The 20,513-nt window shown below is 41.2% G+C and overlaps 2 protein-coding genes across 2 annotated transcripts in view; one reads left to right on the top strand and one right to left on the bottom strand.

Annotated features, from left to right (window-relative positions):
* Positions 1–20,513, top strand: part of LOC144671280 (ryanodine receptor 1-like) — a 473,493-nt gene that overhangs the window by 209,527 nt on the left and 243,453 nt on the right. The window contains exon 41 of the mRNA XM_078533089.1: positions 2,571–2,703. Within this exon, the coding sequence (XP_078389215.1) occupies positions 2,571–2,703 (133 nt within the window). The remainder of the gene's footprint in view (positions 1–2,570; positions 2,704–20,513) is intronic.
* On the bottom strand, positions 8,505–19,465 carry msantd1 (Myb/SANT-like DNA-binding domain containing 1). Its single transcript, XM_078533090.1, has 3 exons — positions 19,104–19,465; positions 11,417–11,695; positions 8,505–8,886 (listed from the first exon to the last, which is right to left on the bottom strand). Exons 1-3 carry the CDS (start codon positions 19,355–19,357, stop codon positions 8,628–8,630), a joined length of 792 nt encoding a protein of 263 aa, XP_078389216.1. The 5' UTR covers positions 19,358–19,465; the 3' UTR covers positions 8,505–8,627.

Here is a 20,513-nt window from a genome sequence, read left to right as displayed (position 1 = left end):
CACAGTGCTGTTAGGAAGGGAGTTCCAGGATTTTGACTCAGCGACAGTGCAGGAATGGTGATATATTTCCAAGTCAGGATGGTGAGTGACTTGGAGGGGAACTTCCAGGTGGTGGCGTTTCCATCTATCTGCTGCCCTTGTCTTACTAGATGGTAGTGGTCGTGGGATTGGAAGGTGCTGTCTAAGCAGCCTTGATGAATTCCTGCAGTGCATATTGTATATGGTACACACTGCTGCTACCGTGCGTCAGTGGTGGAGGGAGTGAATGTTTATGGATGTGGTGCCAATCAAGCAGGCTGCTTTGTCCTGGATGGCATCAAGCTCCTTGAGCGTTGTGGGACCTGCACTCTCCCAGGCAAGTGAGGACTATTCCAGCACTCTGCTGACTAGTGCCTTGTAGATGGTGGACAGACTTTGGGGAGTCAGGAGGTGAGTTACTCAGCGCAGGATTCCTAGTCTCTGATCTGCTCTTGTAGCCACAGTATTTATATGGCTAGTCCAGTTCAGTTTCTGGTCAATGGTAACGCCCAAGATGATGTTAGTGGGGTATTCAGTGATGGTAATGCCATTGAGCGTAAAGGAGGGATGGTTAGATTCTCTCTTGTTGGAGATGGTATTTGCCTGGCACTTCTGTGGCGAAAATGTTACTTGCCACTTTTCAGCCCAAGCCTGGATGTTATCCAGGTCTTGCTGCATTTGGACATGGACTGCTTCAGTATCTGAGGAGTCGCGAATGGTGCTGAACATTGTGCAATCATCAGGCGAACATTCCCACTTTTGACCTTATGATGGAAGGAAGGTCATTGATGAAGCAGCTGAAGATGGTTAGACCAAGGACACTACCCTGAGGAACTCTGGTAGTGATGTCCTGAAACTGAGATGACTGATCTCCAACAACTACAATCATCTTCCTTTCTGCTAGGTATGACTCCAACCAGTGGAGTGTTTTCCCCTGATTCCCATTGACTCCAGTTATGTTAGGGCTCCTTGATGCCGCACTTAGTCAAGTGCGGCCTTGATGTCAAGGGCAGTCACTCTCACCTAACTCCTGCCTTACAACAGCGTTACTGCCAACGAGCCATGAACCAAGCCAAGGACGATCTTCTAGCTTATTATAAATGGGTTAACATTCTCACTAAAATATCACAGAGGGAATTTTGGATGAACACACCGTGTATATGCACTGATGTTCTAGGATATAATTTTGTGACTAAGAACCCTAGCCAGCAGGTTAAATTCTGCAAGCAGATTTGGGAATGTTATAAAATTGTTTTATATTGTTAGGGTTTTGCATTCTGCACATTCGTCAGAATACAGCACTAACTTCTGAAAAGCAGACAGACCTTACTCCTATTCTTGCAAATGTCTCTACTTCATTGTCTAATTTTACTGCTTGTTCTAATCTCTGTAGTCCCTTCTCTAATTTTCCTGCTCACTGTTGAATTCTCTTTGGTTTTATTTTAGTCCCTGTCCTGTTTAATGGTTAACCCAGTTTTTAGAATATTAATCATGAAATTAGAGTGTTGCCTTAATTGATGGATCAGAAGATATATTAAAATCCCAACTGGATAGTGGATTTGTGATTCTATTAATAGGGTCCAATTAAAAATGAGAATATAGAAGGTCTGTTTACAACTGCTGAATGGATTCTTAAGAAAAAAATGCCAAAATTGAAATCGCCACTTGTAAATATTATCCTAAATTATCATTAAAGTACACAGGTCTGCAGCAGATAATATTGTATAATGTATAATGTTAGAAATTTTAGAAGGTGATCTTGCATTTCCACTTGACAACTGACATCTTGAAAATTAAGGCCTTGTGCTGGTGGTTTCCCAAGATGCACTTCCTGCAAGTGTCACTTTCTTGTGTGAGCACCAGATTGTGAAATTTCCCTCCTTATTTTCTGTAGCTATTCCTTACAGAGTGTGAAAATGCTATTAAATGCAAGTGTACAAGATACAACTTCATCCTTCTGTTTGGTTTATCAAGAAAGCAAGGAAGGAAAAAATAACTTTTTTAATAATGCCTCATCAGTCCTCTATCAGAAAGCAGTTCAAATCAATTAATTACTAACAAGAAGCAGTCACTTGTTATGGAGCCAAACAGCAGCCAATTGTGCACATTAAGGTCCCACAATAGCAAATGAGACACACAAGCTATTCAGCTATATTTGGGTTGCTGTTGGGTGAGAGGTGATTGTGTTAAGCAGGATACTGGTGGAGCTTCCTGCTTTTATTGGAATAGTAATTGTTCATAGCACCCTCGCCTTTGAATCAGAGGGTTGTGGGTTCATGTCCCACTCCCAGAAAACCAAGAACTGTGATTGTACTCAAAGAGTTGCAATCTGTGACTGTTGATAACTCGAAAGAGTATACTGACAAAGGGACCTCAGTGATGTATTTCTTTTTTACATATAACTCCAAAACTATTGTTAAACTCTTTAAACATCTTTTAACTTCATTTTAATAGATATTTAGTATGACAGCAGCAAATGGGTATATGCGAACTCCATAAATATGAAAAATGTTCATTAAGCTTCCACTGAGATGTATACCCTTTTCTTGTAGGAGATACGGTTCCCCAGAATGGTGACAAACTGCTGCCGATTCTTGTGCTATTTCTGCCGCATCAGCCGCCAGAATCAACGAGCCATGTTTGATCACTTAAGCTACCTGCTGGATAACAGTGGCATTGGACTGGGTAAGGAATTAATTTAGTGCTGAAAGACAATGGCGACTGTCGATGTCGTAAGTAGAAATGTGACTTCTACACAAACATAAATCGTGCAGGAAAAGGTTCAAATCTGTTTACTTGGCAAGTTCAAATTTTAAATAGTGCATTTCTGATGAGTTTCTTTTCTTACAGAGAATCTAGTAATTTCGTGCAGCCTCCTTTCATCCTTTGGGAAAATTTTGAGCTGTAAATCATTGAAAGTAATCTTGATCAAACAAATTTTGAGTGTTACTTGGTCAAGGCCCAGCACTTGAAGTAGATCCTCTCTCTCGTACCATGTCAGCATTACTATTTAAGGTTTTCAAATTCTTTCTACCATGGATACTGCCCAGTGACCAACTTCCTGTTTGCCAGCTCTGAAGAAGGGTCATACAGACTCGAAGCATTAACTCTGTTTCTCTCTCCTTAAATGCTGCCAGACCTGCTGGGTTTTTCCAGCATTTTCTGTTCTTATGCCTGTTTGTGTTGTTTTCCAACAGTGTAAAAATCTCCTCCAACATTTATAAAAATGGCCCATTGTAATTAGTTAATTCAGTGTAGGGCAATTCTTAAATGAATGTCTTGATTTGATTTTTCATGCAATGGTTCCTCCAACTAGACCATCTCCACTGAACTATATTTATCATTATATCAAAATAATGGGGAAATTACATTGGGGCCCACAGCTTTAGTTACAAGTAAACTTTGCTATGGGCTTCTGAAATACATGAGTGTTGATTGAAAGTGAGCCATGCCTCAGGTTCTTTCAATTGAAGCATATCTGATGCAAGCACAACACTGAGAGTTATTAGAACTCTTAATTCTAACCTTAGCAGACCTAAAGTGGTGCTTTTGGAAAACTTGAGAAATTAATCTCAGTTGCCAGATCTTTTTGCCTTTGGGAAACATCATCTCTCCAAGTCATCTCGCCAAGTTGGTCTTGAATCTATTTCTTCAGCCTTATAAGATTTTACAGCTGATGTGGCAGAATTTGTACAGATTATTGAAGTAATCTATTTTTTAACCTCCGGATTAATATCAACACCATTGACATCATAAACCATTCATCAAAACTGTCTGAAACTGCTGCCTGGACTAGCTTTGTACAAATCAGCCACAACTACTGGGATATATGAAGAAGCCAAACAAGAAATCTTAATTCTCTCAAGGGATGGGGAAGGCTGTTCTGAAAAGGAAGTACACAGGAGAGAAACTCCTTTGAACTTGCCCTTGTTGTACCTCTCTCAATTAATACCATTACTGTTTCGTCCTTAACTAGAAAAATACACCTTGTAATTCCTGACATTATCGGAAGAATCCATATCCAGGACTTAATAGGTAGGACTTTTGTTCCCAGGATCCCGTCAGGTTGAAATGCGGTTCTGAAACCCACGAATGTCGCCAGAGGGACCCAAAGGGCAATTTTGGAGGAGGCAGCCAATTAAGTGACTGCCTCTGGGAACCCCATTCAATTAAGGATGGTGGACAGTCTCCTGAGTCTGGAAAACAAATGGGAGGCGGCCAAGATTGGCACTCCACTTTCCTTCCCATTCACCGGCCACAGCTGGGGTAAATAAGAGGGCCGGAAGTGCTTGGGCTGTCAGATATGAGGGAGAATCCCTTCACCTGCCCACCACAGTAACAGGCACTCCCACTGTTGCGGATGAGTTTTTCATCAGCACCTTCTGCGTTGAATGGGGCCTCGAGCTCAGATGTTTACCCAGCCTGCCACTGAAAGGCCTTCTGATGCAATGGGTACCCCATGCATCAACTTGATCATTTAGTTGGTATTGGGAGAGTGCCTTTTATTAAGCCCTTGAGGGGCTTAATTGGTACCTACCATGACTCTGTCACCCCAACCCCTGCGAAATCCCGTGGAGACAAGAATGTGTCATGGAGCCAGCCCAGTGTGATTTCCCTCCCATTTTCACCCTTCCCTCTGCCCTGCCTCCATGAGCCATTGTAAATTCAGCGCATGGACTCAAAGCCATATTTTCATCTTCGAGGCAGGAATCAGGGGTCAGGAATTTTCCCAACTCCGAGATCCCATTTCCACCCTGACAGGGCCCACCTGCTGTATTTTCCATCTCAAGGAGGCAGGCACAGGCTGGAGACAATCTCACTGGCAGCTGATGCAAACTGAGATGGCAACAGAGGTGGGCAAATGCTGAGGTGGGCAGGTTCGAAGGCATGCCTCTATCCGCCGGGACATTGGCCCAGTTCTCAACATGGTTGTTAGACCCCTAGCCTGCACCCCGCCTTCACCCCCTCCACCAAAACCTCATGCCCCCTCCATACCACCCATGAATTCTCCATATCCACTTTTCTGGTATCCATTTGGTACGGAACCCTTGAGCCCTATAATAATACTGGCAAGTCTTTGATATGCTCTTGAAATTTTTTTTTAAAAATCAGGCATTCAACATTACATTTGGAAAAAAAGTGCCCTTCTGACAATCTCATAAAACATTCAGTCAAACACAGCCAGTGAAAGTCCCATTGAAGAAATGTTTTAATATCCTTCATACATCGTAATCTTGACCAAATAAACACACAGGTATTGAAAAACCACTTCATAGCCAAAATCATTACAATCTCATAAAACTGTCAGTCAAATAAAGCAGCAGTCATCTTTGCAATTGTGTAAACAACCCCATTTTATTCAGGCCATCTGAGAAAATAGATATCTGGCCACCTGTTGAAATGGCTTCTGATGATATTGTTGCCAGGTGGCCTCATTGTGAATGCTTGGCTAAGCCCCAAGAATGGGTAATGGACCTAGCTCAGCAGGAGCCTGTTTACACAGATTGAAGAGTGGTTCTCGCGTTATATGATTGCCAGCTTTATTACCTTATATTAACCTGACCTTTCTTTGAAGAGTTTTTTTCAATGTCTGCATGTATATTTGGACAAGATTAAGAGGTGTAGAGTGGAATGAAGATTGACACAAGAGAACTTTCACTGCCTGTGTTTGATTGACAACTTTCTGAAGAAGTTAAAATGGGTAATGTTTTTCAAAGGAAATAGTGAATGGCTGATTTTTTTTTCAATGATCATTTCTAAGAGTGTTATACGGCTCATTGGTTGCATACCTAGTCTATACTAGGTGAGGGGCAATGGAGAGATCATGGGAGAAATGAGGGTGCATCGGGTAGGTGAGGGGTTGAAGTAGTCTACCTTCCTTCACTGTGTTGGGTCAAAATCGTGGAACTCCCTTCCTAAGCACTTTTGGTGTACCTACACCACATGGACTGCAGTGGTTCAAGAAGGCTGCTTGCAACCACCTTCAAGGGCAACTAGGGATGGAAAATAAATGCTGGCCCAGCCAGCGAATCCCACATCCCATGAATGAATTTTTTAAAAAGCTGAGGGCTTGAGACGGGGCTGATGTCCCAATAAATGGTGGTAGGTCTTCTAACCTGCCGGCTTCACCACCCACCCGCCTTGGAGGCAGCGAGCCAGTCTTCAGCCCATACCCACCTTGCCAACACGAAAATAGGGCCGATGGGCTCCCCCAGCTCAGAGATTGGATCACAAGGTCAGGAAAACTCTCAATTCCTGATACCCTTCTCCGTGACGAAATACTGGCCCTAGGCCATTGATATAGACTGAAAATTGCTGAGGTCCCAATTCTGATCCTTAAGCGCTCCACTAGTCACAGTGTGCTGCCTCAAAAATGGCTCATTTATCCTTACTCTTTGTCTGTTAACCAGTTCTGAAGCCATGTTGCCCCCAATCCCTTGAAGCCTAATTTTGTGTAATAATGATGTACTTGTTATAGTCAGGCTTTCTCCCCTCACCTTTGTGTTCTATTTACAGCTAAAAGGCAATTTCATAAGCTTACTATGGGAAGATGTTTTGGGTTGGTAAGCGGGTGGGGGACCCACTCGACGACATGTAAAATGACTTGCAGTGACATTGGGCGTGCATCCCGACATCACCGCACATCATTTAGGTTGTCAGTTGCTGAACTGTTAAAGGCCTATTAAGGCCATTAAGAAAGTAATTAAAGTTGTTAAGAATGCTGTCCGTCCACCTTAAGGTTGGACGGACAGGCGAAGAGCCTTCACATTTTTCATGAAACCTCATCCACGGGCGGGATGAGGTTTCATGAAGGGTTTATTAATTAAATAACATTTTTTGAAAAAATTTAAGGATGTGTCCCCTCATGTGAAACTGTCACATGAGCTGGGACATGTCCTTACATTTTTTTTTAAACCTTTCTTCAATGTTTCGTAACTGAAAGTAGTCTCGCTGAGGCACCTCTCTGTGCCTTGGGGAGATTTCTGCGCTCTTTCGCGCACATGCGCGCAACAGCGCAGGCCCCAACTCAGGGAATCCCCCCGGCCCACACAGGGAGTGCAGAGCGCATCTGGGTGCGCGTCATGCTGGGCGGGCCAATTAAGGCGCGCCTGCCCGCCCCTACACAACAACCCCGATGGGGGGGAATTTCTGCCCCATCTCTTATAATCAGTTCCTTTATATTGCATGGGATTAGCATACCATCTTTAACAACAAGCCTTTAATTCTGGCATATCAATAGTTTTAAATGAAAGTACATTAATCACCATGCTCTTCTCTCCCTTGCAAAAGACAGAAAATAACACACAATCAGACCAAGTGTAAAAGTTAAAATGATTTGGTCAGATTTATTTACAAACTGAATAACGGATAGAGACCAGTGAGATGTAGCAAGATACCGAAAGAGCACACTACTTTAATAAAACATATAAATAATCACAAAGGGGTTATATCTACTTTAGAATGTTTTTGGAAGCCTGATGAACAATTGAACTTCTTGATGAAGGTGAATTTTGTTATTTTAAAGTATAATATAGATGGACATTGGAAGTTTCAGTTCATATTGCAAGAACTAAAGCTGAGAAATTGTGATGTAACTTATAACATGGGATGCCTTTAACATTACAGTGGTTTCCTGAAAGTAAACAAACATACATGAGAGTTTAGTAGATTTATGAGATTTATGCCTTCTGAGTTGAGATGTTAATGTCTTGAGTATTGTTGCTTCCTCTATTAGTTTCCCTTAAATGGCCAAACAACATTTATAGAGATTATTCCACATGCCTTCAGTACACACAAGTTAACATTTCAAATAAACTATTCCAGCCAACAAACCACTTTTTTGATCTAATTGAACAAAGGCATTGAAACAAAAAAGAAAAGCCATCTTAATGTTGAATATAATGACTGGATGTGATTGCATGCAGCCAGCTTTGAACATGGGTCACCGCACACCAGTTTTGCCACAGAACAATGGGATCTTTCGAGAAACCTGGCTGACTGAAGCTAGTTTTAAATTATATTTATCCCAACTATCTGAAGTCAATTAAATAAATAGGGAAATCTTTATTTAGTAATGTCACAGTTCTAATTCATCAACAAACTTCTTTGGCGGCCAATTGTTATTTCTGTGTTGTTGTGTAGTATGCCCTTCAAACCTAAGTAATTCAGCATGACTTACTTTGTCACCACCAAATGTATACTTTATTCCCATTTAACATTAAGTTTCCAATTTTGTGACTGTAACTGCCTCAAAAATGCGGATAAATGACATTTCAAATGACCCATTTTTATTAGTGACAAAGGAAGGGAAAAATTGACAAGCAATTTGTGTTTTTAACGGATAAAGATTCAGCCATCTCTATCAGTGAACTACTGCATTTCTTCTATTATCTTTGGGGTTAGGGAGCATTGCCAAGATGGCCTAATATTGCTGCTGCTTCTCTCTGATAAAAAAATGACTTTCCTGATGATGCATCAGTGCTGAACAGAGTACTAAGTAGAAAATAAGGACCATTAGATTTGAAACCTTGAATATGTTGCATGTAATTGACCATATGCACACTAGTTTATCCACCATTTTAAAAATTAGATATTTAAATCAAATGCACTTAAAAGACATTTGGCTTTTTTGCGCCATGTTGGCAAACTACTTTTTCTAACAAATGTAGCATATGCTTCTGCAGCTGCAAGCTTTGATTTAATAGGAGAGTTTGTTGGTCAAGGATTCTCTGCACCTCTCTGTTTGTTTCCTCCACGGCTGCACTTATTTTCTTTTGTTCTTCCAACATTGATTCCATTAGTTTTATACGCTTCTTATGTAAGTCAGCATTTGATGTTTTCCTCTTTTTAATGGGTTGTGGGTCGTATCTGCAATGATAGAACAGAGATGCAGAGTGCTTACCTATAATTCATGCAGTAAATTAAAAGGTTCAGTGCCTAATTTACGACTGCCTGTTCGTGTATTTAAAACTGATGTCAACAAAACTAATGATCTCGGTAGATTGTGAGATGTAAAAGTAAGACTGTTAGGGATATGTTAAGCTGCTGCTTAATTGAAATCACTTTATAGAATTTGTCTTCCACTGCTTTATTTTTCTGCTAAAGATACCTCACCAATTTTGAACTATTGATCACGCATTATTTAGGTGGGAAATGGTCAGGCGGCAGTTCAAAAATCACCCACCATTTGTGGGATGAAGTAATCAACTAGTGCACTAGATGGCACAATGTGCTGGAAAGTGATACATCATCTTTGGGACCTAGATTCAAATCCAGCCAGACTTGAATAAACATTTTTTCTTTGCAGGCTCGAGGAAGTGAGTTTGGCAGCCTGAACACAGTTTTTAGTATTTATTCTTTTCTAATATTGTGACAATGGCCTGGAATCTCCCACACAATTCCACCTGAAGTGGGGCATGATCACAGCAGAGAACAGTGAAAAAATGTGTGCAATGACACTTAATGTCGCCATGCAGAGAATACCAGGATTTACTCCTTGTTGCCATTGCTCCTGCTGTTGGCCACTCATTTCCAGTCAGCCACATGTAAATGGTGGCAGGGTGGTTGCCCGATATCTAACAGTCTACCCACTCTGGTTACTATTTTGGGAACAGTGGCAGGCTGCCAGGCAGTAGCAGGAGCAATGACTGGGAGGTCAGTTCCATGGAAGAAGAGGACCTTGCAGTGAGCTCTGATCCCTTCAATCATGTCCCCACTTAGCTTCTTGAGTAGTCTTTGGTTCCTGCTGAGTCCCATTAGGAGGCCAGTCAGCTGTTCTTTGCCACTCATGGCCCCATTAACTGTCTGGCAACCTCTTGTGGTCCGCAGTAGCAATCCTGCTAATGCATCACAGGCATTTACAGTCGAACAGTAAGGTTAGTCCTAGAAATCTCTTTGGAAGCCAGCCATGCATATGGGATGAACCCCAACCCACCTGCTCATGTTAGGGTCAGTGACAGAAGGACAGGGGAAAGAAGTCGGGTTTCACTAGAATGATGGTACTAGCCAACAATGGGAGAAATTAGCTTAAGATTTCTTGTTTAATACACACGCCTTACACATTTGTAATGCCAAGAAGATATATACAGTTATTTAAAAAATAGAAAAATGTTGTGAGTTCTGTGAGGCTGCTGCTTCACTGATTTAAGTGACAAATGGCTAAGATCCAATTTTAGATCACTTCAGAGAACACCCAATGCAAGTATTTCTCTATCTCCTCATCTAAAGTTTAAATTCCATGCCTGAATTGAATTGTGATTTATAAATGCTTTTAATTAAACCTTATCGGTATAAAGCTATAAATAGATTGAAGGAAAAGACAAGCTTGAAGTCACGAAGGGAATTAACCAATTGTATACAGAGGAGTCCATTTTATAAAACCAGGGAAAACAATCTCAGGGTAGGATAAGGTGGCAAAAAAAATAGTGCTAAGACAATTTGAAGAATTATGTATTTCCTCTTAGAGGTCATGAACTTACAGGGAAGAGTTAAATGAACACAGCCTTGGTGGAACAATCATGAAGGATATGGAGAAATTCCAACTAAAACAGCAATTGTGGGAAATGAGTTGGTCTTGAAATAGGAGAAACACAGGTTGGTCTATCACGAGCCCAAACCGTGGAATGGACAATAATGACTTTTTTTCACTCCTAGTTTGATGTTCCAGGTTTAATTAAGTTTTCACCAGGATGTTAATTCAGATTTATATTCAGCCTAATTTTACTTGTTCTATAATGCAGTCAATAATATTGCTTAAACTTTATAACTTTCCACGTCCAGTAAAATATTTCCTAAAATGATTGGTCAAATATAAAACAAAGGTCAGTTACAAGAAATATATTAGAACTTCAAGAGGACTGTTAAACAGGCGTAAATGTAAAATTTCAGCTCATGGCAGTATACTTATTTTGAATGCATGGGGATGAATCTGAAAAATGTGCATGTTCTTTGGGAACTGGTCTTTAAAAATTGGGAATTGAGGAAATCTGGTGTAACAATATCATTTCGGAGAATTTCCACTTAGGAATTAATTTTGGACCCTAATTTTGACTGATGGATTGTTTACAATTCATAAGTCACTTGACAGCCTGTTTTGCAAAGCTCTCCTAAGGAGGAGAGAAACATGGAGACAGTTGGGAGAAATTGATAATCAGAAGATATATTAGTAAATTTGAAGATTGTGTTCAGCAGAATGAATGACAATGGCCAGTTGCAATTTTATTATTAGGTTAGCCAAATGCAAATATTTTTTGCCAGGTAGAGCCCTTTTCAGCAACAACTGAATTGGTAAGTGGCCACTGGTCTATATGTAATGGTTGAGAGTAAAGAAACCGAAGTCACTCTCTAATTTGGATTCAGCCCAGAATTAAAGTGTAAATAGCACTTATATTTGTCTCACCTGAGTTGTGAAGAATGAAAACTGGATGAATTTTCCGGGAGATCAGACTCGCAAGAACTTCCCTCGGATAGCAAAACATCATCAGATACGTTTGGCAGTGATGCTGGTTTCGGTGGGGGTGAAGGAGCTTCTGATTTGGAAACTGAAGGTATCTGTAGTACACTTTCAGATGTACTGATTTCATCCTGCCCAGCGAATTGAGCGAGCATCCTGTGGATAGCTTCGTAATATGGCCAGTATGAAGATGAAGCAACATTTCCACATGTAGCTTTAAGTTTTCTAATTGAAAGACAAGGCATTAACTTACATACAAACATATGAATTAGGAGCAGGAGTAGGCCACTCAGCCCCTCAAGCCTGCTCTGTCATTTTGTAAGATCATGGCTGATCTGATTTTAACCTTACATTCCTGGAACTTTCCAGCCAGCCTTTGATAAATGGCCCTAATTGCTCTAAGCTACCCATGCTTGTGGGTGGCTAGCCATTCCATGTCTGACCCCCCCCCAAAATGGATGGATGGTGCTAGCCCGCTGGCAGCGCAAGTACCTGCACATCCGCCTCAGTTCCCACCCCCATCAGCCTCTGAAAATCCTGCCCCAAATCATTCATTGCATTATATAGAATTTGTGTATGGCATATGTTACAATCCCCATAGAGACTGATAACTCTTAAATAGAGACAAATTTTCCAGCAACAGACAGAAATTACCAAAGGACAAGGTCTCACATTAAGACTTTTACTGCAACAAACAAAAATCAACATAGGTCAAACATTACTTATTAGGCAACTATTAATGATAGTACCAAACTAAAGAAAAAAAGATTATTTTGCATTAATTAACTAACTCAATCGAGATATATCTTGCAACCCCTTTCACTGTGCAGTGAACTTCTGGCAGATGTGTAGCATTACAAGAAAAGGTCCAAATTTACTCCCAGCTCTCCAGCAGGCTCACTAATCTCTGTCATGGTAGGTTGTAACTCTTAGTGTCCTTTGAAAGTCATTCCACTCAGCCGGAGTTTTCCAGATCTGACTTGCACCAGCAAGGCCCACCTTGGTGACTCCTTGTTCCTTAAATCTCCAGAAGTTTCATTGGTTCTACCCCCTTTTGAACAGAAAACATACTCTCGCAAGTATCCTGTTTGGTTGTTAATGCAAAACAGTCCTGCTTTGTCTCTCTGTGTCTTGAAAAGCTGTCCCAGCTCTGAAAACTGTCACTAGATTTGAATAGGTTTCTGTTTAACTTTCTTCCCTATGGCAACAAGATCACATGTGCCTGTCTTTAGCTGGAGGTGTTTAATATGAGCTCACTACCCCCTTTTCCAGAATGTTCTGTTTCACCTTCTGTTTTAAAATGGCCTCTTTGCCTTAACGGTCTTGTAAACAGTCCAGCATTTTGGTAACGTATATAATTGTTATCGTTAGCTAAGATCCAGTTACACGGATGAGACTTTTTTTTATGATGGCTTTCCTACATTGAATAAAATGCCTACTAGAGAGCATTTAGAGTGGCATTCAGCAGTAGTGAAGACTTTGTGCACAGACATCTTGAAATTTGCTGTCTGTTACCGGGATTCAATACTATATTCTCTCCCTATCTGTTAAAAGAATGGAAGGCGGTATTAAGAGCTAAGTCATCTAATCCTCCAAACTGTAAGTGAAATTACTATATTCAGACTTCAGCTATAAAGCCTTTTTTGCCAAATGGATCCATGAGGTATGCACCTCTATCTCCATTGTATAATTAATTCAAACAACAGTCAAAGTCTACTTAACGGATGTATGGGGTACTCCAATGTCAGTTTATCTCTAAGAATTAGACCCTCACTATGGCCTTGGGACTTTACAGAATGAGTGAACTATTAGCACAGAAGAAGGCCATTGTCAGTGCAGGCTCCGTATCAGAGCTGATCTATTGTAATTCCATCTGCTTGTTTACTTCCACAGACACATGAGTATTCTTCAAATGCTTAATTCCTTATTAAATACTATGACTGTCTCAGCATGTATGGCCATTTAAGCAATGTATTATTCAGGAGTGTGATGGAATACTCTCCACTTGTCTGAATGAGTGCAGCTCCAAAAACACTTGAAGCTCGACATCATCCAGGGAAAAATAAGCCTGTTTGATTGGCGCCCCATGCACCACATTAAACATTCACTCCCTCCAAAGACGCACAGTGGCAGCAGTGTATACTATCTACAAGGTGCACGACGGCAACTCACCAAGCTCCTCTGACAAACTTGCAGCCTCTGCCACCCAGAGGAACAAGGGCAAAGACACGTGGGAACGCCACCACCTCCAAGCCACACACCATCCTGACTTGGAATTATATTGCTGCCCCTACGCGGAGTGGCGTTTAATGCCCACCACCTCCCCCAACTCTGCAAGGTCGGCACTGGTTTTCCAACCGGTGGGCAGGTTCATCACCATCACCAATAAACCCAGCCCCTGTCGCTGGGTCAAAATGCTGGAACTCTTTCTCTAACAGCTCTGTGGATATACCTACACAAATGGACTGTAGTTCAAGAAGTGGCCAACCACACCACCTCAAGGTAATTAGGGATCAGCATATAATGTGGACCTTGCCAGCAACGCTCGCATCCCACAAATGAATTTTAAAAATCCATATTCTAATAATCTGTTGCTTATAAAAAAAATCTATTATTCTGCTTTGGTATAATCCTTAGTTTAAGCCCTCATGTTTTTGAGTCATTGGCAAAATAACTTTTCACCATTTATCCTCCCAACTTCTTTCAAACTTTGAACATTTCCTTTGGATCACCCTTAACTTCCTTACTGTAGTGAATACACTAGCATGTTTTCAACTTTCATCATTATTCCGTTAGCTCATCGATGATGTAATTGTCATTTGGTAGCACAGAACTTGAGTATTGCTGAAAAGAGAGACATGTCAAAGCTTTTCGTCTTGTACTCATCAGGACACTTCGCAATAATACCAATATAAGAGGAAAACAACAATTTATACTGTATGTGAAGAGAGTGCTGATTGGTTGGCAAGTGGACGCTGATTGTTAGAGGCGTTGCCATGGAGAATGCACCAGTTAATGAGGACTGACAGTTAACTGCCAAGCATTGTTTGAAATTTAAATTGGTTGTATTAATATATGCAGCTTCCAGAAATACTCAAATGATGTAATTCTGGTGAATCTACATTATATTTTTCCATAACTCCAACAGCTTACAGGGGGAGATAGTGGGGTAATGGTAATGTCACTGGACTAGTATTCCAGAGGCTCAAACTAATGCTCGTGAGACATGAGTTCAAAATCCACCATGGCAGCTGGTGAAATTTGAATTCAATTGGAATTCATTTTCAATCTGGAATTGAAGACTAGTTTCAGTAATTTGAGTATTACTGAAAAACAACATTTCGTCGAAGCTTTTCGTCTTGTGTTCATCAGGACAATTGGTAGAATACCAACATCAGGGGAAGCAACAACTTTATCTTGTATGAGAAGAGAATGCTGATTGGTTGGCAGGTGGACTCTGATTAATAGAGGCGTTGCCATGGAGAATGCACCATTTAATGGGGACTGTCAGTTAACTGCCAAGCATTGTTTGAAATTTAAACCAGGCAGCTTGACACTGATTAGTCAAGGCGTTGCCCTGAGGAATGAATCAGTGAATGGCTGTCACTTATTTTGTTTAGCTGAAACAGGCTCAATGTGTGTACATGTTCTTGCTGTCTGCAAATAACAGGGCCCTGGCTATTAATATATGTAGCTTCCAGTACACACAAATGCACCACACTGCAAGCCCAACTGATGACCTTAAATTGGTTGCCAGTGTAATTCTTAGCAGACTGAGGATTATTTAGTAAATGTTGTCCAATCGTGAAATCACATCTAATGTTGGACACTGTGTTTTGTGTTTTGCAAGAAAGGGCTGGTTGGTTACTTTTTTCAAAAATGCATTCATGGGATGTGGGCTTTGCTGGCTGGGCCAGTATTTATTGCCCATCCCTAATTGCCCTTGAGAAAGTGGTGGTGAGCTGCCTTCTTTAACCGCTACAGTCCATGTGGTATAGCTACACCCACAGTGCTGTTAGGAAGGGAGTTCCAGGATTTTGACCCAGCGACAGTGAAGGAACAGCAATATATTTCCAAGTCAGGATGGTGACTGACTTGAAGGAGAACTTCCAGGCGGTGGTGTTCCCATGCATCTGCTGCCCTTGTCTTTCTAGATGGTAGTGGTCGTGGATTAGGAAGGTGCTGTTGAAGGAGACTTAGTGAATTCCTGCAGTGCATCTTGTAGATGGTACACTTGTTGCTACTGTGCGTTGGTGGTGGAGGGAGTGAAAGTTTGTGGATATGGTGCCAATCAAGCGGGCTGCTTTGTTTTGGACAGTGTCAAGCTTCTTGAGTGTTGTGGGAGCTGCACTCATGCAGGCAAGTGGAGAATATTCCATCACACTCCTGACTTGTGCCTTGTAGATGGTGGACAGGCTTTGGGGAGTCAAGAGGTGGGTTACTTGTTGCAGGATTCCTAGTCTCTGACCTGCTCTTGTAGCTGCAGTATTTATATGGCTCGTCCAGCTCAGTTTCTGGTCAATGGTAATCCCCAGGATGTTGATTGTGGGGGATTCAGTGATGATACTGTCTGTACCTTGCCTGTTGTGAACAGCGGAAAGGACGTGCTATTTGATATGATCTGCCAGTCTTTTGGGACTTACAGCCTACATACCTAGCATCACACTGGCACTGAAATTCACATAGCACATCACTTATTTGTGAGATAGGCAGGACGTCTTTTTGGCTTGACGGCAGCATCCTGTTAGTGACGAATATCACTTGTGTTGCTACTGCATAGTAGCAGTGTGAAACAGCTAGCTTCAGCTGTTGCTCAAATTGCTTGCAAAGCTCAAAACAGTGTCCAGCGTTAGATGTAAATATGAAAGACAGCACCTCTGACAGTGCAGCACTCTTTCAGTACGTCACTGGAATGTCAGCCTAGATCATGTGACTTTGGAGAGGGACTTGGCCCACAGCCTTCTGACTCAGAAGCTATTACTGAACCAAGGCCGACAACGTTGAGCTGCATTTGCCACTTATGTACCGTTAAGCTGTTTATACTTTCTGTAGTCAATTGTATTCTCCCTTTCAGTTTACTATGCTCCGAATTTGCTGCAGTTGGAACATTTTGATATTATTCCCTGTATGCATACAACTGAATGTGTTGTTACATTTAAAAAAAACAATAGAATCCCCAACAGATACTTGTGATACACCACTAGCTATGTCTTACTAATTCAAGAAACATATTTACCCCTGCTATTCTTCCATCTGTCCACTGTCCTGCATCCATATTTACAGTTGCCTTTTAATATGATGTGTTACACATCACTATCAAAATTTTGAGAAGTAATATGTACCACATCTATTGCATTGCCTTTGTCTATAGGCTCGGTAATTCCTTGGAAAATGTGATTTTTGTCAAACATGACCTGCCCTATATAATTGCGTTGGTCTGTCCCCAATTTCCCATCACTTTCTAAACCTTCACTCATGTTTTCTCATATAACATTTTTTTTTGAAGCTTAGTCTGCAGTGATCCAGATTATTCCTCTCCAGGTTTTTGGACAGGGGTGTAACATTTGCTACCTTCCACTTATTTGACATTTGGTAGATGTGACTTGCTTATTTTACAGTATCAGCATTCCATGTTTGGAATATGAAGAAAACATTTTTCACCCAGAGGGTGGTTGGAGTCAGGAACAAACCTCCTGAAAGGGTGGTGGAGGCAGGTTCGATTGAGGTATTCATTACCTGAAAAGAGAGAATGTGCAAAGTTACGGGGATAAGGCAGGGGACTTGGTGGAATGCTCTTTCAGAGAGCCAGTGCAAACTCTGGGCTGAATGGCCTCCTGCACTGTAAAGATACTGTGATAACAGAGTCATTACAGCACAGAAGGAGCCCATTCGGCCATCGTGTCAATGCCGGCTCTCTGTACAGCAGTCCCATCCCTATATCCCTGCAAGTTTATTTACCTCAAGTACCTATCCAATTGCCTTTTGAAATCATTGATCGTCTCCAATTCCAGCATCCTTGTAAGCACTGAGTTCCAGGATATATAGAATAAACATAAAGAACTTAATGTCAAAATGCAATGAGGTAGTTCGTATTAAGTTATTTTTACCTTCTCACCTCCTTGGTACGTGACTTAGAGGGCAGGATTTTGTGTTTGGCCCTGACCCTACACTGTGTTGGGTAGAGTCACCCAGCAGAGTGATTTTCCCTGAATTGGCCAATTAGTGGCCATAGGACAGCGAGTCAGCTCTCTAAGCTGGAACTGGAGACCCCCCAGCTTGGAAGGGGTAGCAGCCATTTCAAGTATGAGAGAGAAGGTGCCTCCATCTTGAGGCGCCCTTTCAGCAACTTTTGAATTAAAATTTTTCAATTAAAAAATGGCCACAGCTGCTGGGTCACCATCATGGAGGGGAAACTCCACCAAGTGGCCTATACCGCAGCTGTGGTCAGGCAGGATGGGAGGACTCTAAGACTGCCTGGAATGCTGAACTCCTAGAATGCTGAACCCCTGGTCCACTGGCAGGAGACTGCTTCAAGGCAGCTGGCCAGTTCCCAACCCCACTGGTGGGGTCTGCCAGCTGATGGGATAATTCCAATTGGCCTCTGATAATTGGACTTAATAGACCATTAACTTACCTTAATTAATTGGCTGTCGATTGCTGGGAGGGGGGTAGAGGTGTCAGCTGTGGCTCAGTTCATAGCACCCTCGCCTTTGAATCAGAGGGTTGTGGGTTCATGTCCCACTCCCGGAAACCAAGAACTGTGATTGTACTCGAAAAGAGTTGCAATCTGTGACTGTTGGTAACTCGAAAGAGTTTCCCACGATCCAACCGCTGCGCAAATGGTCCAGAAACTGGAAGGTGCTGGTGTGCAGGCCAGTGGCACAAGTTTTCGTGTCTCCCTTCCTCCATATGGGGACAAAAATTTGGCCCAGTGTATCAAGTAGTATTGGAGCTCAAGAAAGGAAATTTTCCACTTGGTGGCCAAATGATGGGAAGTCTTGTGACACAAAGGTAGCATCCCTACCTCTGGGTTAAAGTCCCACATCAGGACTTGATGGCCATGAAAGGTGCATTCATAATATGGCCAAACAAGTTTGTAAATCCTTCCAATACATCTGATGGCAGGCGGTAAGATTGGGAGAGTTTCTTGGTCAGCCATACTGCAGAAGGCAACGGCAAACCACTGCATAATCCTGGACCAATCCAATTGAAGTCCATGGTCGCCAATGCCCCCTTAGGGCTTGATACCTGAAGGAGGTGTCAACTGCTTGATCCAACAGACCACCAGTTAAATAATTTGATGAATACAGTTAGGAAACACAAATACAGAAACTCTTAATCCAGTGAGTACTGAAGATAAATATGACCAAAATTGTATTAATAGACTACACATTTAAGTTTGCTCTGAGGATCCTTGATTTATCCATAGTCTGTGGCTGAACATTTTTTGCACTCGTACATTAAAATTGAGTTTTGTAGGTGCTTTAACATATAAAGAGCTTTTGGCATTTTGCAGAGAGATTGATTATACATAGCATTAATGAACAGTACAGTAGTAATACAGAAAATCAATGCTGAGAGAAAGAAGAATTTAAGGTTTAATCATATTTTACAACATGTACTTAGTGCTTACCTGTATTGAAACGTCAAATTAGTAACTTTGGTTCTGATTTGGTCCTTATCACGACTTATCCCAGTAGCTTCAAAAAATTCTTCAGCTATTTTTTCATATACTTTAGCATTTCTCTTGGCTGTTCGAAGGTCTGATAAATATTCATTCCATATACGTATCAGAGCACTTGTTTCAACCTCGGTCCAGTTACTTGATCTCTTTGGTTTGTCTATTTGAGCAGCTGAACTGCTGCTGCCACTGTTACAAGCTGCCATTTTGGAAATACATCAACATATCGTGAGAGGAAGGTTTAAACATCTTATCTCTGAGAGTTCATGACTGATGACTAATTGAAAAGCTTTTAGATTCTGGCAAGCTTTTCTAAAACCTTTTTAAGAAAACGTTCAAAAGGTTTTAGATAAAAGGGTTGGTGATGGATGACTAACACAAGTTCTTTCAAGTGAAAGCTTTTGGATGAAAGCTTCTAGAATGCTACCGTCTGTCAAGGGTGCAGGATTTTGGCATTCTGTGCTGTATTTAAATACTTAAAGCTTTTTGAGCTGGTGCCTGTTAGCTCTTGCAGTAAAGTGGCTGTTGCCAGGGTAACATTGTATCAGTAATGGTCTAGCTGATGATGCTACTTTGCCTAAAAGCTTTTAATTGGTTCCCTCCATGCATTGAAGGTTGCTCTTTAATTCTAAAAGCTCTCAGTTGAAACCTTTGAATTAACCATCTGTCGGAAGTGCTAATTAATGTGATTAAGAGCTGAAAGTCTGAAATAGATTTATTCCATGTGACTAGCTACATTGTCCTCCCTTTCAGTTATTGTCAGTGGAAAAATACTGTAATTTAGCTTCAGAAAATGCTATCCTCATGAACTTCAGTATTTGAAGTGTTAATTGAATTTTACACGTTTGCAAAATGTATTGCAGATATAACTGATTCATTTTTTATCTTAAATATGACTTATCCTGTTACTTTTTAGGTGCTTTTGACAGCGGAGGTTTCCTAATAAAAATGTTACAAAAGATGCTTTATTTTAACAGCATATGACACACAATGAGGCATGGTAAAATTGAGAACACAGCGAAAGATTTAAAATCCTCAGTATATAATGTTGAAAACCATAGCTGTTCGTTTTAGCTATATGTGCAGTCATGTTTGCACTTCTGAATTGCTGTAAAGAACTTTATCACAATGCAAGAAAGTGCCAGTATGATTGGAGCTCATCCTAATCTGACTGCTTTTTAAGAAATCTTGTGAGAATGAGATCACCTCAAGAGGGCCATTTTGTACAATTTGGGCTTGACGTTATATGGAGGATAGTTCCAACACAATGTTAAGCTAGGTTTAAAGAGTATACAGGGGACTGTTGGACTGTCTAGGCATCTTATAAACTGAAAAAAAAAATTCAAGAAGTTATTTCCCCTG

The sequence above is a fragment of the Cetorhinus maximus genome, chromosome 32, assembly GCF_964194155.1.
Source record: "Cetorhinus maximus chromosome 32, sCetMax3.hap1.1, whole genome shotgun sequence".
NCBI classification, from domain to species: Eukaryota; Metazoa; Chordata; class Chondrichthyes; order Lamniformes; family Cetorhinidae; genus Cetorhinus; species Cetorhinus maximus.
The sequence above is the reverse complement of the archived record's forward strand: the minus strand, read 5'-3'. Positions and strand labels throughout refer to the sequence as shown.

Bases quoted from the DNA above. Each gene is read 5' to 3' on its own strand.
- msantd1 (XM_078533090.1), bottom strand. From the start codon at position 19,357: ATGGCAGCTTGTAACAGTGGCAGCAGCAGTTCAGCTGCTCAAATAGAC. The intron at 11,696-19,103 runs GTAAGCACTAAG...TCTTTCAATTAG, and splicing joins AATTTGACGTTTCAATACAG to AAAACTTAAAGCTACATGTG. The intron at 8,887-11,416 runs GTGAGACAAATA...CTATCATTGCAG, and splicing joins TTTCATTCTTCACAACTCAG to ATACGACCCACAACCCATTA.